The sequence below is a fragment of the Rana temporaria genome, chromosome 7, assembly GCF_905171775.1.
Source record: "Rana temporaria chromosome 7, aRanTem1.1, whole genome shotgun sequence".
Taxonomy (NCBI): Eukaryota; Metazoa; Chordata; class Amphibia; order Anura; family Ranidae; genus Rana; species Rana temporaria.
In genome coordinates this window covers 171,866,681-171,885,233 of record NC_053495.1, presented here as the reverse complement: position 1 = coordinate 171,885,233, position 18,553 = coordinate 171,866,681, and the positions used below count along the sequence as shown (strand labels likewise).

The 18,553-nt window shown below is 43.2% G+C and overlaps 1 protein-coding gene across 1 annotated transcript in view; it reads left to right on the top strand.

Annotated features, from left to right (window-relative positions):
- GLIS1 (GLIS family zinc finger 1) overlaps nt 1-15,363 on the top strand; it is a 170,842-nt gene extending 155,479 nt beyond the window's left edge. Inside the window, exons 11-13 of the mRNA XM_040361052.1 lie at nt 7,677-7,852; nt 12,656-12,766; nt 14,835-15,363. Of these exons, the coding sequence (XP_040216986.1) occupies nt 7,677-7,852; nt 12,656-12,766; nt 14,835-14,980 (433 nt within the window). The 3' untranslated portion in view covers nt 14,981-15,363. The remainder of the gene's footprint in view (nt 1-7,676; nt 7,853-12,655; nt 12,767-14,834) is intronic.
- The last annotated feature ends 3,190 nt before the right edge of the window (nt 15,364-18,553 follow it).

The window sequence follows — 18,553 nt, the reverse complement described above, 5'->3', positions numbered from 1 at the left end:
TCCTCAGGCCACCTGTAAAGTGCAAAAATAAATATAAACCAATAAATGTTGCGCTGTGCTCTAAATCAATAAATCCAGTGGATTAATACATCTCATGCATATTCTATCAAAATACCTATTCCAATGTGAAAAATATATATAATAAAACTGATATAATGTTTCTTCTCAATAAGTGAGATATTATGCTTGAAAACTCCAAGTCCATAAGTGTCTATCCTTTCGTGATTTCTTTAATTATATAAATCCATGTGATTCTGCTCCAAACAAAGATAATTGTGCAACCACTCTTGTGCTCCCCCTCTTTTGGTGTTATCCTCACCTCAGGGAGTGTGGCCTCACAATTAAGTTTGGTCAGTGTGCGCTGTTGAGCCACCCCTGGGCTCTTTAATTGGTAAATCTCCAGACTTCTGTGCAGATCCTTTCAATGGATATCTTCAGTGCATGCAATTAAGAAACAAGCTACATAGTGCTTATATCATAAAACCACTTCTGTTTATTTAAAATTCAATAGATGTACTCAGTCTTTGTAGATGCTTACAGCTCATCAATCTGTACAGTGCAGACACTGTAAATTCTCAGATGAAGCCGTAAAGCCGTATGTATGTTCACAGCTCCTCAGTGAGCCACTGCTGCTTACACTGTACACTATACTTTCCCGCCGTCCCCTACGCATGTCGACACAGTTTTATGTGTCTTTCTGATGGGGGATTGCTAAATCTCTCCTCAGACCACTGTCCAGAGCACTGTGCAGTACAGGCCTCCTCTGACAGTCCAGAGCACTGTGTGCATTACAGGCCTCCTCAGGCCGTCTAGAGCACTGTGTGCAATGCATTACATGTCTCCTCCTTAGATCGTCCAGAGCACTGTGTTCATTACAGGCCTCCACCTCAGACCATCCAGAGCACTGTGTGCATTACAGGCCAATCCAGACTGGGAGTGACTGCGAGCGGAGCCTATTACACAGTACACTCTGCTCTGTTTATTTCGGTGGCGCTCATTTCCTTTGAGGCAGCTGTTCAGCATATAACACGCACCTGCGATTTTCCCTTGGATTTAATGGGAAAAAGTGCGTGTTATACGCCGATAAATACGGGTAGTTATAGTACTTTAAATAGTTTTACATTATATTTGGGGATATGTATGGGAACATGATGTGTATATATCACATCATGATATATATATATATATATATATATATATATATATATATATAATATATATATATAATATATATATATATATATATATATATATATATATATATATATATATATATATATATATTATATACACACACATCGTGTTCCCATACATATCTCCAAAAAATACAATGTAAAACTATTTAAAGTACTATAACTAATTTGTATATAAAATTTGCTTCAACAATCTCTTTGTAAACATCTATCAACTAATTAATCCAACATTAAATGTATGTATAATAGCATAGATGGCACAAATGTAGGCAGCCTAGAAGAACACAGCTGTGTATGATACTATAATATGAAGTTGGGAATGGTCGCACAGGTTTTAATGCAGACCCATTCCGTAGCTGCAGCTGCTATGATAAATGCTACTTGTCCAGGTTACTATGTCGTCATAAAATCAGAACAGCTTCTAGGAGACGTGTCAACAAACAGAAGCTGGTCAGCGGCCAAATAGCTGTGCTAAATATGGGCCCTGTCCAGTGGATTGATCCACAACTGGACGGAAAGCTGGGAACAAATTCACACTTGCAGAATTTTTTATGGTGTGATAGTCAAATAGAAGTGTGCCAACATTTTGGGTGATAGAAATTTAGGTGATCTGTTAAAGATCAGAACAAGCGAGCGAGCCTTGAAATGTATAATCATATTCTTTTTTTTGTTATGTCTGGGCATAGCTATAGTGCGCCATTTATCCCATTAAAGCCCACTTAAACCCTCTAATTTGTTACTGTAATACAGACTGCACTATATATTTTTTTTATTATTATTATTTTATTTATATTTATTTTATCTCTCCTGTGGCTTTCAAAGCACCTGAAGAAACCGATATTGGATTAATTGGCTGCTTTACAAGCCGGTAACGGCTTGTAAATAAACAAACCAAAACCTGAAGTGACTAAATCCTCCTGCCACTTTTTCTGGACAGTTTGGCCCAGATTCTCAAAGGGCTTACGACGGCGCAACGCCATTTGCGCCATCGTAAGTCCTAATCTGGGCCGTCGTATCTATGCGACTGATTCTTAGAATCAGTTACGCATAGATATCCATTTGATCTGACAGGCGTAAGGCTCTTACGCTGTCAGATCTTAAATGCAATTTTTTTTTCCGCCGCTAGGTGTCGCCTCGTCGTTTTCCCTGTTGTCTATGCAAATTAGCTATTTACGCGAGATTCCCGAACGTACGCGCGGTTGACGCAGTGAATTTACGACGTTTCCGTAAGCGTAAACTTGCCCCTGCTATATGAGGGGTAAGTTTACGAAGGTCCGTCGTATGCCATGTTAAGTATGGCGTCGGGTCAGCGTCGTCTTTTTCCGTCGTTTACGTCGTTTTCCTAATTTGTTCGCGAATAGATCTTTACGTCAATGACGCTCACGTCGGCGTCATTGACGTTTTCCGCCGTGAGCTGGAGCATGCGCACTGGGCTATTTTTACGCCCGGCGCATGCGCAGTTCGATCGGTGTGGGGGCGCGCTTAATTTAAATACAAGCCGCCCCCTTTGAATTACGCGGCCTTACGCCGGGCCATTTACACTACGCCACCGCAAATTACGGAGCAAGTGCTTGGAGAATACGGCACTTTCTCCAGTAATTTGCGGCGGCGTAGTGTAAATGGCTTACGCTACGCCGCCACGGATTCTACGAGAATCTGGCCCTTAGATCTTTTAAATTAAGTAAAAAAAATAACAGATTTATTGTCTTGATAAACATGCGAAAATAAAAACAAAGGCCCAGATCCACAAAGATCTGCCTATCTTTAGGCAGGCGTAGCGTATCTCAGATACACTACGCCGCCGTAACTTACAGCGTACTTTCCGTATCCAGAAAGAATTTGCGCCGTAAGTTACGGCGGCGTAGTGTAAATGTGTCGGCGTAAGGGCGCGCAATTCAAATGACTAACATGTGGGCGTGTTTTATGTTAATTCAACTTGACCCCACATTAATGACGTTTTTTTGGAACGGCGCATGCGCCGTCCGTGGGGGTATCCCAGTGCGCATGCTCGAAATCACGTCGCAAATAGTCAATGCTTTCGACGTGAACATAATTTACGCAAAGCCCTATTCGCGAACGTTTTACGCAAACGACGTAAACGACGGAAAATTCGACGCTGTCCCGACGTCCATACTTAACATTGCGTACGCCTCATAGACCCAGGGGTAACGTTACGCCGAAAAAAGCCTTACGTAAACGACGTAAAAAAATGCGCCGGGCGGACGTACGTTTGAAGATCGGCGTATCTAGCTACTTTGCATACTCTACGTGGAAATCAACGGAAGCGCCACCTAGCGGCCAGCGTAAATATGCACCTAAGATCCGACGTACTAAGACGTACGTCAGTCGGATCGAGCCCACATTCAGTCGTATCTTGTTTTGTGGATACAAAACAAAGATACGACGGCGCATTGTAGAACTTATGCGCCGTATCAATAGATACGCCGGCGTAAGTTCTTTGTGGATCTGGGCCAAAATGTAAAAAAAAAACAATGCAGCTACCATATCTAAGAATTGGTGAGCTGCAATATATTACATTTTTGATTGCACTGATAATATTTTGAATCACGTGCTAATGATAAGTCAATGATGTCAAACGTTCTAATTAAGGAGGGAGCTCTCAGTGCCCAGTATACATTACAATACATACAGTATGTAGCAGGGCAGCCATCAGAAGTTTTGGGACCCCTTACACAATTTTTGGCCTGACACCCCCCCCCCCCCCCCCAGGCCTGACCACCAACATTCCCCAGGGCCCGCCCACCGGTCATCCCACTGAGTTCTTCAGCGCACCCATTTTTATTTTAACACTCTTACAACTTAATATATAAAAATGAAAAGTGTATTTCAAGTCATCAGTGCTTTCAAGATTTAACAGTAATTATATTTTGGCCAAAAATGACAAGGTGGAACTATTTGAGCAGAACCCTATACTAAAGGCCCATACACACGATCGGATTTTACGACGGGAATTGTGTGATGGCAGGATGTTGTCGTATAATCAGACCGTTTGTACGCTCAATTGGACAATTGTTGTCGGAATTTCTGCCAACAAATGTGGGATAGCATGCTTTAAAATTTACCTCATGGCCCCCCCCCCCCGCTCGCAAGGTGGTTTAGGAGCTCCCAACATATTTAAATATTACTATGTTACCCACCTAAAACCTGTAACCTCCGTTTTTTTAACCATCAGATCATTTTAAAACAAGTTCCTAGTTTTTTCACTGATGGATAAAAAACCGATGGGGCCCACACACGATTGCTTCGTCTGATGAAAACTGTCCATCAGACCGTTTTCATCAGACGAACCGATCGTGTGTACGCGGCATAATAACTTGTCTCGAGTCCATATTAGCAAAGTTCTAGCAGGCAGTAGGTCACTTCCTGCTACCGTGTTTCCCCGAAAATAAGCCAGGGTCTTATATTAATTATGCCAACAAAAGACACAGTGGGGCTTATTTTCGGGGTAGGTCTTACCATGTAATGTGCTGTCTTCTCTCCCCCTCCCCCTCCCTGCCTATCAGGAATCCCCAGTGTGAACTGAGTTAAAATGCTTGTAAAATTCTACAATCCACTCTATTACAGTATTATATAATGTACAATGTGCGTGTTCCTGTAATATAATTGTGCCAAATACCTTTGTTATAGCGCCATTCTGTGCTTCTGTGACCCACCGGAGCTCTCTTCCCCGCAATTATATTACAGAAACACATACATTGTACATTATATACTACTGTAATAGAGTGGATTTTACAAGCATTTTTAACTAGGGCTTATTTTTGGGGTAGGTCTTATATTGCAGCTCTCCTGGAAATTAATGCTAGGTCTTATTTTCAGGGTAGGTCTTATTTTTGGGGAAACAGGGTATTACATCAGTACACAGTGTATCCCACTGCACACATAGAAAGAGGCATAGATCGGAGATTAGTGATCACATGAACACAAAAAAGATATTAATTTAGAGATTTTACATAAATTGTATTATGAGACGGACATAGCATTGTATGTGGTCATTGCGGTGCAATTAGGATGTTTGTTGTACTTAGGCTTCCCAACTCAAGTGACTGTCGCTCCTCTGAAAAGTGTACACACTCCTGTTGCTTTTCAGAGATGTTTAACAAGTGGTGAGGAGGCAATATGATTTAATCCTATAACTGACGTACTACCTCATTGCAAATTGGGGGCACAGCCCCATAGAACTGTATTGGTCATGTTTAGCGGAGTGGAGAAGTGGAGTGGATGAGGCTGCTGTGATCCGGCCATCCCATCTCCACCGATCCTTGAAGCCGACTGAGTGTAGAAACATGCTTTCACTTATTTACGCTTGTGAGTGCCACTTAAGCTGTTTTAAATTTTCCTAATAAACCTTGTTACTTCAGTATGGTCTGCTTGGCACCCCCTTCCCTCTTCTGTTTTCAGAGGCGGCACTGCCAGCCGAAAGTGACATGCTGCTTAAATTTTGCTTTGGACATGAAGTACAGCATCGCGACCATAACGCAGAGCATTGTGGCCATGGCATGTGTAGCCGTAAGCAGCTGTATTGTTCAGACAGGAGATCAAGGGTGATTAAACCGTGGCTCAACCGCCTGGTTTTACTGACTCCCACAGTCCCACATGTGAACGAAGCCTAAAGCCTCGTACACACGATCAGATTTCCATCGGACAAATCCGTGGAATTTTGTGCGAAAGGCGTTGGCTGTGAACTTGCTCTGCATACAGGCGGCAGAACTTTTTCAGCCAACATACACAAAACTACGTGGTTTTTCTTCTCTTTAGCGCCACCCTTTGGGCAACTTCTGCTAATGTTGTCTTATGTTTGGCATTGGTTCAGAAAATGCGTGTTTCTACTTTGGATTTTAGTCCACACGATCGAATAATCCGACAAGACACATCTGTTGTGGCAAAATTTGAGAACATGCTATCCCACATTTGTTGTCGGAAATTCCGACAACAATTGTCCGATGGAGTGAAAAATAGGTAGCGCTGCACTGTTTAACCACTTAACGACCCCTTCACGCCGATATACGTCGGCAGAATGGCACGGCTGGGCACATCAATGTATAGGTATGTTGTCCTTTAAGCCCGGTCCGAAGCTCCGTGACCGCGGGACTCACAGACCTGATCGCCGCTGGAGTCCCGCGATCGGTTCCCGAAGCTGAAGAACGGGGAGAGCCGGGTGTAAACACGGCTTCCCCGTTCTTCACTGTGGCGGCTGCATCGATCGTGTGATCCCTTTTATAGGGGGACACAATCGATGACACACTTGAGGTCACACATAACCCCATCAGCGCCCCCTTGTGGTTAACTCCCAAACTGCAATTGTCATTTTCACAATAAACAATGCATTTTAAATGCATTTTTTGCTGTGAAAATGACAATGGTCCCAAAAATGTGTCAAAAGTGTCCGAAGTGTCCGCCAAAATGTCGCAGTACCGAAAAAAATCGCTGATCACCGCCATTACTAGTAAAAAAAAAAATATTAATAAAAATGCCATAAAACTACCCCCTATTTTGTACACGCTATAACTTTTGCGCAAACCAATCAATAAACGCTTATTGCTATTTTTTTTACGAAAAATATGTAGAATACGTATCGGCCTAAACTGAGGAAAAAAATTGTTTTTTTATATATTTTTGGGGGATATTTATTATGGTAAAAAGTAAAATTTTTTAATTTTTTTCAAAATTGACGCTCTATTTTTGTTTATAGCGCAAAAACTAAAAACCGCAGAGGTGATCAAGTACCACCAAAAGAAAGCTCTATTTGTGGGAAAAAAAGGACGCCAATTTTGTTTGGGAGCCACGTCGCACGACCGCGCAATTGTCAGTTAAAGCGACGCAGTGCCGAATCGCAAAAAGTGCTCTGGTCTTTGACCAGCAATATGGTCCGGGGCTTAAGTGGTTAAAGAAGAACTTCATTGAAATAATCAGGGACTGAATAGCAACCAGCAACAGATCGCCAGCTGGGCTTGCAGAGGCAGCAGAGAGGATGGCTCCAGTCTCTTTACTTCTCTCACAGGGCCGTCTCCGATGGAGCATACAGACGGTCGGATTATCCGACAAAAACCCTGCCATCACACAATTGTTGTCGGAAAATCCGATCGTGTGTACGAGGCTTAATAGTTACCAAAACAGCAAAAAACACATTATCTGCCTTGTTTACATACTAATGTATCAGGACTGTCCTGCAAAATATGAGTCATCTGGCGACTATGTAGGAAAAAGTGCTGGATCAGGCCAATGGTAAATAAGCGAATTCAAAAGAGATTTGTACATCATGCAGGGTAATGTGTAAAAACAGGGTGGCCGCCCTGAATTTTAGGGTGAGTTATATGGTGTGGGTATACTAACTGACTACTGACTTTTGATTCCTTTAGAGACCAGACGGGGTCTTTTTAGCCATTACACCTCTTCTCAGCCCCCAGATTTCACAAAAGGAAACAAGTAATTTTTTAAATATTTTTTTCCCCTTGTATATTGCAGGATATCCTCCCCCACTCTTGCAAATTTTTCAGCTCCATTGAAACCTGCGGTGTCCTCTCCAATGCTGCACAAGGGATCCTCTCCGAGCTGCCACCAGAAATCCCCCAACACAGAGCATTGTCTGACCGGGAAACCTTACTCCACGTTTCAGAGTCCTACAGCCACCCATGTGCAAGGTGTGTATACAAACTGGAGGAAATGAGACTGTCTGTGTTATTCCTACCAACCAGATTCCAGGTGCGATTCTTCATCTGAAAGATGCAAAATATAACAATTGTATGTCTTCTATTTTTGGCCTCTTTCACATGGGCACAGTTCTGTCCATTCAACAGGGAATTCATGGATAGGTCTGTTGCTGAATCAGATCAGAATGGGATGGGTGTCACGTTTGTGACATCTGTGTCCAGGGCCGCCATCAGGGGGGTACAGGCAGTACACCTGTAAGGGCCCCGAATGGCCCCTGGGGACAACTACCTTTTTTTTTAGGGGCCCGGAGGCACACAGGGCCCCAGATGGCAACCCCCCCTTTTTTTTTTTTTTTTTATAAAAAAAATATATATTTTTTTTAATATATTTTTATTTTATTTTTTATTAAAGGGCCAATTTTTTTTTTTTTAGAGGTCCGGAGGTCCCCAGGGGCCTGGATGACAACCCCCCTTTTTTATAAAATTTTTTTTTTTTTTATATTTTTTTTAGTTCTTTTATTTTTTATATATATATATATATATATATATATATATATATATATATATATTTATATATTATTATTATTATTATTATTATTATTATTAGAGGGCCCCGGATGGCAACCCCCCTTTTTTTATACATTTTTTTATTTATTTTTTATATTATTATTTTTTTTATATATATATATATATATATATATATATATATATATATATATATATATATATATATATATATATATATATATATATATATATATATATATATAATTAAAGGGCTCAGAGGTCCCCAGGGCCCCATGTGGCAAACCCCCTTTTTTTTATTTATTTTTTATTAAAGGGCCCAGAGGTCCCCAGGGCCCTGGATGGCAACCCCCCCATTTTTTTATAAATGTTTATTTTTATTTTTTTTATATTTTTTTATTTACTTATTTTTTATTAAAGGGCCCAGAGGTTTCTTTTTTTTCTTAAAGGGCCCAGAGGTCCCGGATGGCAACCCCCCTTTTTTTGTAATTTATTTTTCTAAAAAAAAAATAATTGTGTGTGTATATATATATATATATATATATATATATATATTTTTTTTTATTAAAGGGCCCAGAGGTCCCCAGGGCCCCAGATGTCAACCCCCCTTTTTAAAAATAAATTCATTTAAATATATATTTTACATGCGCCTGTCCATAGACCTACATGGAGCTTCTGATCATGTCCACCAGAAAAATTGATTGAACCACCTGTGTGAAAGGGGCCTTAGGCCCTGTACACACGGGCAGGAATCCCGTCTGTTTGAAAACCGTCAGTTTTCCCGACGGGATTCCTGACAAGTTTGCATTGAAAAGTCATGTATGCACACGGCCACACAAAAGACCCGTCGTTCTTTTGAATGGCAAGCACGCAGTGACGTCAAAGATTATGACGATCCGGCTAAATTACGTTCTATGCTACTGCGCATGCGTCAAATTGTTATCGAGCATGCACGGCATGCCGGGAATCCCGACGGGAAAATAGACAGCAGGTTATCTATTTTTTTCCGGCAGTTTTCCTGTCGGGAAAACTGCTAGGGAGCATACGCACGGCCGGGATTCCCGGCCAAAAACTCCCCTGGCAGTTTTTCTGCCGGGAAAACCGGTAGTGTGTATAAATATTTTATATTTAAAACACTGGGATGCTTTCAAAGTGTCTGTACCAATTACTGTCTTTACCGCTCAGCCAACAGTTTAAAGCGGAGGTTCACCCAAATAACATCTATATCAGACCAACTTCTTTATACTTCTAACAGTAGAGTCCGCATTTTTTATTTTTTTTTACGCTGTACATACCGTATAATCTTTATTTGCAATCTGGCTTCCGGGTACTTCTCCCCGCGGGAGTAGGCGTTTCCAAGCTGAGGAGGAATGTCCTCTGGGAGGTCGCCCAGATGATTGAGGTCCTTTCAGAAAAAGTTCACCCCGGCGGATAAGGCCCCGCCCCACGTATTGGGTAGGCGCGCCACGAGTCACGGTGTTTCCGAAAGAAGCCGAACATGCAGAGCTGCGAGTCGGCTCTATACGGCGCCTGGGCACCGACTAGGAGCCGTGTAGAGCTGACTGCACAGGCACCGTATAGAGCTTCTTCATGTTCGGCTTCTTTCGGAAACGCCGTGACTTGTGACGCGCCTACGCAATAGAGGGGGTGGGGCCTTATCCGCCAGGGTGAACTTTTTCTGAAAGGACGTCAATCATCTGGGCGACCTCCCAGAGGACATTCCTCCTCAGCTTGGAAAGTACCCAGAAGCCAGATTGCAAATAAAGATTATACGGTATTTACAGCGTAAAAAAAAAAAAAAATGCGGACTGTACATGTTAGAAGTATAAAGAAGTTGGTCTGATATAGATGTTATTTGGGTGAACCTCCACTTTAAGCACAACTCCAGCCAAAATGTTTTACTTTTGGATGCGTTTACAGTTTCTATGAGTGCTGGCAAATCTCTCCAATTGAGATTTAGAGAAAAACAAAAGGTTTGAGTTACTAAAAGTGGAGAGTGTAAAATCTGGTGCAGCTCTGCATTGTAGCCAATCAGCTAATTTCCAAGATTTTGAACTTTTCTCCTGCTAGTTTGAGATCAGGTCACTGTGTCCTTGATCTTAGCTTCATACTGAAAATTTTGCCCTCCTGGACCTTTTTCACATCCTTCAAATATTTCAAGATTTCCGAGTTCCTTAATTTTCTCCGGATGTTTCATCCACCAGAAATGTTTCCATTGTTGTTGCTCTTCTGTGTGCATTTTCTATTTTATCAATATAGGGGTAGATTCACGTAGATCTGCGTTTCTTTGTGAGGGCGTAACGTATCCTATTTACGTTATGCCTCCGTAACTTTTACAGGCAAGTGCCGTATTCTTAAAAGAAGGTTGCGGCGGCGTAGCGTAAATAGGCCGGCGTAAGCCCGCCTAATTCAAATTGTGAAGAGGTGAGCGTGTGTTATGTAAATCAGGCTTGACCCGACGTGATTGACGGAATTTGTGTGTGTGCATTGCTCCAAAGTACGCCGCAAGGACGTCATTGGTTTCGACGTGAACGTAAATGACGTCCAGCCCCATTCACAGACGAATTACGCAAACGACGTAAAAAATTAAAAATTCAACGCGGGAACAGCGGCCATACTTAACATTGGTACGCCGCACTTATGCCACCATATAGCAGGGGTAACTTTACGCCGGGAAAAGCCTAGCGTAAGCGGCGTAACTTTACTGCGTCGGCCGGGCGTACGTTCGTGAATTCGCGTATCTAGCTGATTTACATATTTCGACGCGTAAATCAGCGTACACGCCCCTAGCGGCCAGCGTAAAAATGCAGTTACGATCCGACGGCGTAAGAGACTTACGCCTGTCGGAGCTAAGGGAAATCTATGCGTAACTGATTCTAAGAATCAGGCGCATAGATACGACAGCGCAACTCAGAGATACGACGGCGTATCTCCTCTGAGAATCTGGCCCAGAATTTGTAAGTGAGGTCTCCTGATACACTATTCTAAATAAAGTCTAACTAAAGATTTTTTAAAGATTTATTAGGCGATCAAGACCTCCTTCCTACTGCTGGTGATTCTATATAGCGCAGTGATGGTGAACCTTTGCACCCCAGATGTTTTGGAACTACATTTGCCATGATGCTCCACTACACTGCAGAGTGCATGAGCATCATGGGAAATGTAGTTCCAAAACATCTGGGGTGCCAAAGTATGCCATCTCTGATATAGGGGAATGAAGACCTCCTTCCTCCTGTTGGTGATTCAATCTAGTGATAACTAAAGAACCATATAGGGAAAACAAGACCTCCTTCCTCCTGCTGGTGATCACTGTAGTCATAACTAAAGCTCTATACTGTATAGGGGAATCAAAACCTCCTTTCTCCTGCTGGCGATTCCCTCTAGTGATAACTAAACATCTTTATAGGGGAGTTAAGACCTCCTTCCTCCTGGTGATCTCTCTGGTGATAGCTAAAAGATCTATATAGGGGAAACAGGACCTCCTTCTTCATTGTGATTCCTCTAGTGATAACTAAAGATCTATACAGTGAAACGTCGAATTGCGAGTAACAAGGTAATACAAGATTTTTTTTGTTGAAAATCCTGACTCAGTTTGTGAGTGTTGTCTCGCAAAACGAGCAGGATTCAAACCACAGCGGTGTGCAGTACCGCATTTGGCCGGAGCTGATCCGATCGTTCAGAAATACTTGGAATAACTTGAAAATACTCCTTTCCGAGCCTTTCCAAGGTTTTCCGAGTTCAACCAAGCTGTTCCTGAGCCTTTCCGGGGCTCTCCAGCGCCCCCACCTCTGGCCACATGTGGTATTGCATGCCATAGAAGTCAATGCGGAAAAAAAATATTTTCATTTCCATTGACTTCTATAGGGAAATTCGCTTTGATATGCGATTGCTTTGGATTACGAGCATTCTCCTGGAACGGATAATGCTCGTAATCCAAGGTTCCACTGTATAGGGAAATCAAGACCTCCTTCCTGGTGATCCTTCTAGTCATAACTAAATATCTATATAGGAGGAATTAGGAAATCCTCACTCCTGCTGGCCATCCCTCTAGTGATAATTAAAGATCTATATTGGGTGATCAGGACTTCCTTCCTCCTACTGTTGATCCCTCTACTGATACACCCCAGAATTCTATTACCTTTACCTACTGCCAGGCCAAACTGTTTGCTTACTTTACAATCATCCAAAATACATTTTGATGACTGAAAATCTGATTGAGAAATGTAATTCGCATTGGTGATTGTTTAATTGAATGTAAATTCTTGCCAGAATTTCAGGGCAATTTTGTGCAATACCCGGAGTGCTATCGAGAGATCCAGTGTCTGAGCAGAGAGTCACTTGACCCAAACCAATATCAAGTTTCTAGTGGACAATCTTCAGGTACCGATCTCCTTTTCACTTTCTGTCTCTTAAGCTGACCATACACTACACAATTTACCGTATTTATCGGCGTATAACACGCGCCGGCGTATAACACGCACCCCAATTTTAAGAGGGAATTTTCTGGAAAAACAATTTTTTTTAATAAACAACTTTGAAGCAATCTAAGCCAGTCTCTGGGGTGTCGCTCAGACTTTCCTGACAGATGGGAGGGGGGGACAAAACTAGGAGAGCAGCAGCTCTCATGCATAATGCTGGATCGCAATGGGGTTCAGGAAGTATAAGGGGGTGAGGGGGCAGGTCTGTAACACAGAAGAATGCATTAAAGTTAAAAATCCTTGAGGCTTTAGAAACCCTTTAATCATAAAGTACAGGACACAGGCAAAGTAATCATAGAGCCTGGGATGCCCCCAAATAATGAGACTAGATTTCTACTGGCACTTCTCTGCAGATGCAGGTTTTGATCGCAGTGGCAAGGATTGGCCGTCCACCTAGTAAAACTTAGTGTACGAAGTACACTTACCTCTCACACATACCTCGCAGGGGAAGGAGGGGGACGAGCGCCCGCCGGAAATCACTGAGCCGTCATCTCCTCTCCACTTGGTTCCCACTCGGCTAACACGTCACACCCGCACAGTCCCGCCTCCGCCATAACACGTATAACACGCACCAACGATTTCCCCCTGATTTTATGGGGAAAAAAGTGCGTGTTATACGCTGATAAATACGGTAATTGTACAACTGTGAACTGAATAAAGGTAGGGTTCGTTGGGACCCCAGAGACCCAAGGAAGCCAAGGGGAGTGGGTGGGGACTAGATAAATCAGTTATACAGAAGAGTATAGTAAAGGTAAAAAAGTTCAATTAATTAAAAAATAAACATAGCATAAGGGGATTAAGGAGTACACAATATTTTAAAATTACAACAGTAGTAGTGTAAAACAGATGGATTATACGACCAGCCAACACATCATAGAGATGGTATACAAGCCCTAATCTGCGGGCAACGATGAGGCAGAAGGGGTCATATAGATCAGGATCTCTACTAGTTTCGCTACTCGTGGTAGCTTCGTCAGGAGATATTGGTCTGTGCGCACAAATTCACTCCTTGGGGGAGCCTGAGCCCAACGTGGAGAAAAGGATCTCACACATGGTGTGAGGTGGTAAGGATGCCGCCAGCAAGGTGAGGATCTGTGGTGACTGTAAGAAATATTCAAAACTTTAGGGCCCTAGGACCTAACTGATAGTAGGCAGGGACTAGAAAGGAACCGCCAGGAGCAGCGCTGGAAGAAGCCAATTTGAGGGGTACCAGCGGTGAAGGTAAATAGGTTTAAGACCACTTGTGGTAGGTGTACCGTCAAGCGTGTCCCAGGGCTGGGGGCATCCTTACCACCTCACACCCCGTGTGAGATCCTTTTCTCCACCTTGGGCTCAGGCTCCCCCAAGGAGTGAATTTGTGCGCACAGACCAATATCTCCTGACGAAGCTACCATGAGTAGCGAAACTAGTAGAGATCCTGATCTATATGACCCCCTCCGCCTCATCGTTGCCTGTTATACTACTGTTATAATTTTAAAATATTGTGTACTCCTTAATCCCCTTATGCTATGTTTATTTTTTAATAAATTGAACTTTTTTACCTTTACTATACTCTTCTGTATAACTGATTTATCTAGTACCGATACAGTCCACCAGCCCCCACCCACTCCCCTTGGCTTCCTTGGGTCTCTGGGGTCCCAACGAACCCTACCTTTATTCAAATTATGTTAGGATGATGGTACTTTAATGTCATGTTATTTCTCTTTACTGAGAGGTCTTCATATAAATCACAACTGTGAACTGGTTCTTGTTTAGAAAGTTTGAGGACCCCTGATAATTTGCGCCTTTATCATCACCTCTTCTCAACTTCAGGGTGACTTACAAATTTTGGGTCTTCCTTACACAATGAAGTGTTTTCCGGGAGTTAAAAAAACAATTCTCAACCTCAGGTTGACTTATCACCTCTTCTCATCACTTGCAGGGCATCCCTTTACTTTGCGTGTTCAGTGACTATATTTTTTTTCCTGCAGGGTATGAATTACACAGCGGTAATGCGGGTGCTCAGTGTGTATCGGAAGACATCAGATCAATCTGCTCACCAGACAGAGACTTCTTTCCTCATGCTGCCTTTGACCACTGCCTTCCTCAGATACCGTCCATTTATACTGGCACTTAGGACTTGCTCTGCCAAAACTAAAAGGGCAGCTGCACCAATAAACGTTTTTCTCATTTTCAGTGGACAGTGGTGGAAAGCCAAAGGCATGTGTATTTCGGAAGCTCCAATGAGATTGTGCGGTACTCATCTCTGTCTACATCTCCTTCCACAAGACATTAATGAAAGAGTCACTTTCTCATAGCTAGACTTGGAATTTATTTATTCTATATTATTCTGAATTTGTTGGTGGAGTGTGACCAGTGATGGACTGGCCATTGGGACTACAGAGGGTTTCCCGGTGGGCCGATGGCTCAATGGGCCGGCTTCAGGGATAGCGGACTGCCCCCCTCTGCTCCTCTGTCTCTCCCTTCCCACAGCGCTCACCCCTCAGCGCTCACCTGGGGGGAACAGAGAAGCAGGGGGAGGACCAGAGGAGCAGGGGGGGTGACAGAGGAGCAAGGAGGAGGGGACATAGGAGCAAGGGGGAGGGGACAGACAGCTGACTCAACAGCTATGGCCTGGGAGTTTCTCACTTCTGCCTAATCTTGTCCCATAAGGGGGGGCACCGAACTGATTCTTTGCCCCGGGGGAGAAATAATGTCTAGCTTCCCCACTGGTACTGCATATAAGAGTACCAGTACCAGCCGTTCTACTCTAATAAAGTAGAACGGCTAGTGGCTAGTGAAGGGGGAGGGGGGCTTGGGTGGCCTGGGGGATGGGGGTGCGGGAGTTGCCCGGCCGCCATGGGAGAGACCTGTCAAAGTGGGCCAGTCTGGATGAAGTCCAGGGAACAAATTTCTGTCCCAGTCCAGCCCTGAGTGTGACACATATTTTTGCACCCCATGAACACTATGGGAATTTGGGGTATCTGAATGTCAAAAGAGGCGAGTATATTCAACTTACCAACTGCAACAGAAAATCATAATTTTTGGGGTTTTGCTCTTTAAAGTCCATGAACAAAATAAATTCAAAGATCTTCAGTTATATTGTAATGAAACACTTACTGCCTCTACCTAAACCCCTCTCTTCAAGAAACTTACAGTATTCAAGCCCAACTGAACTAAATACATTACAGATACAAAAAGAAAGTTTAAACCACAATAAATGTGTTTTCTTTAGAAAGCAGACACAGCCTGTGTAGAAAAGCCTGTTCGCTGCCAGCAAGCTATAGAGGATTCCCTGCTCTCTGTGTGGAAGAAGTGGTCTCTCTGCAGAGGTCAGACACCCCTGGCAAGTCACAGCTATTCATTTACAATCAGCGGAGCTTATGCTCCTTAATGATTGCAGAGCTCAAGCTTTAATTACTTTAATTACTTAAATCGCATGTGACTCTTTGCAGCGCGATTCGTGCCCATTCATTTTGTATTGGCGCAGTATCGGTTTTGGTATCAGGAGCATTTGCGCAAGTAATGCTTCTCGTGCAAATGCTTGGTGTCGACAACGATACCGGTGCATCCCTATGGGGTAGTAATGTGGACTGCCCATAGACTGGCCATTGGTGAGGGTCTTAACAACCAATCTACCTTTCTTCATAGACAAGATCGGGTAGACATTCCCCCAGCTTTAGAGTTAGGGGGCTCTACTGATTGAGGGGTTCTATTTTCATTGAAGCATTGGTATCCCTTTAAACACATAGGGCCAGATCCACGTAGCGGATCGTAATTTTAGGCAGGCGTAGCGTATCGTAGTAATGCTACGCCGCCGCAACTTTGAGAGGCAAGTGCTGTATTCACAAAGCACTTGCCTCTAAAGTTATGGCAGCGTAGCGTAAATCTGCCGGCGTAAGGGCGCGGAATTCAAATGATAAAGATGTGGGCGTGTTTTATGTTAATTTGACTGGACCCCACGTAATTGATGTTTTTTTTGAACGGCGCATGCGCCGTCCCTGGGGGTATCCCAGTGCGCATGCTCCAAATTAACCCGCAGCATGCCAATGCTTTTGACGTGAACGTAATTCTACACAAAGCCCTATTCGCGAATGTTTTTTTACGCAAACGACGTACACGACGGAAAATTAGACGCTGGCGCATTGTCCATACTTAACATTGCGTACGCCTCATAAAGCAGTAGTAACTATATGCCAAAAAAAGCCTTACGGAAAACGACGTAAAAGAATGCGCTGGCCGGATGTACGTTCGTGGATCGCCGTATCTAGCTCATTTGCATACTCGACGCGGAAATCGACGGAAGCGCCACCAAGCGGCCAGCGTAAATATGCACCTTAGATCCGACGGCGTACTAAGACGTACGCCAGTCGGATCTAGCCCAGCTTCAGGCGTATCTTGTTTTGTGGATACAAAACAAAGATACGCCGGAGCAACCTAGAAGTTACACGGCGTATCAATAGATACGCCAGCGTAAACGCTTCGTGGATCTGGCCCTTAATATATAACTGAGAAACCTCTTCATTCATTTTCCTGTATATTATTTCTGTGGTACCGCGATTGCCCACGACAGCATTGGAAGGCACAGGCGGGCTGAGGCACTTTGGAAATTTGACTTTATATAAACAATGTATATCATGGAGAGTATTGTTCTCCTTTTTGAAATTATCTCACATTTCTCACATATTCTCTTGCACAGACCTCATGTATATATGATTTATCACATCTTTTATTGTATTTTATACTTTCTGTTTTATGTCAGAACATTAAAACTGGACAGATTGTTGGTTACTGCATTCTTTGAGTTTATACAGCAGGCTGGAGTTCCGCTTTAAAATAATACTTGTTGATCCTGCCATAAATGTCCTTGTTTAGGCACTTCCTGCTATAGAGTGACAGCTCCCTGTCCCTATCTCCTAATTGTTCTGAATTGTCAATGGAAACTACAAAGCTACCACGCCAACATGCTCAACTTTTGTCACCATTAGGAAACCAGCCATGGGTTTCCTTAGGAGAACCCCTTGGGTCATGCAAAGCTCTAAATAATATGTTTTAAAGATGATCCAGCCGTCTTCTAAAGTGACTCGGCAAAAGAAAAACAGCCTTTCATCAATGTACTGTATTTATTGGCGTATAACACTCACTTTTTTACCCTGAAAATAGAGGGTAAACTGTGCCTGCTTGTTGTACGCAGGGGGCTGTGGAAAGTTTTTTTCCTGAAACTTCCCACTTAAAGTTAGGGTGCGTGTTTTACGCCTGTGCGTGTTATACGCCGATAAATACGGTAATTACATCAGGGCCAGAGATAAAAACAAAGTGATATCCCACTCACATGGTACATCATCTTGTATATAGCTTGTATTATGTAAGGCTCAGGCTCAGGGAGACACTGCACTCCTCCTCACCGTTACAACCGCGTGACTGAGACACCGGATGAACACGTCACCAACTCCTTCCGGCGCGTTGCATCAATGATCACGTGACGTTTATACATACAAACACTCACTGTTAAAAATAATGTAAAGAAACATTTTAAAATGTATTAAAACATGGATGGTGGGCAGTGGACGGTGTCAGTAGAGCAGTGGTCGTGTCAGTAGGGCAGAGATTGGCATCAGTAGGACAGTGGGAAGTGTCAGTAGAGAAGTGGATGTGTCAGTAGGGCAGAGATTGGTGTCAGTAGGACAGTGGGTGGTGTCAGAGCAGTGGA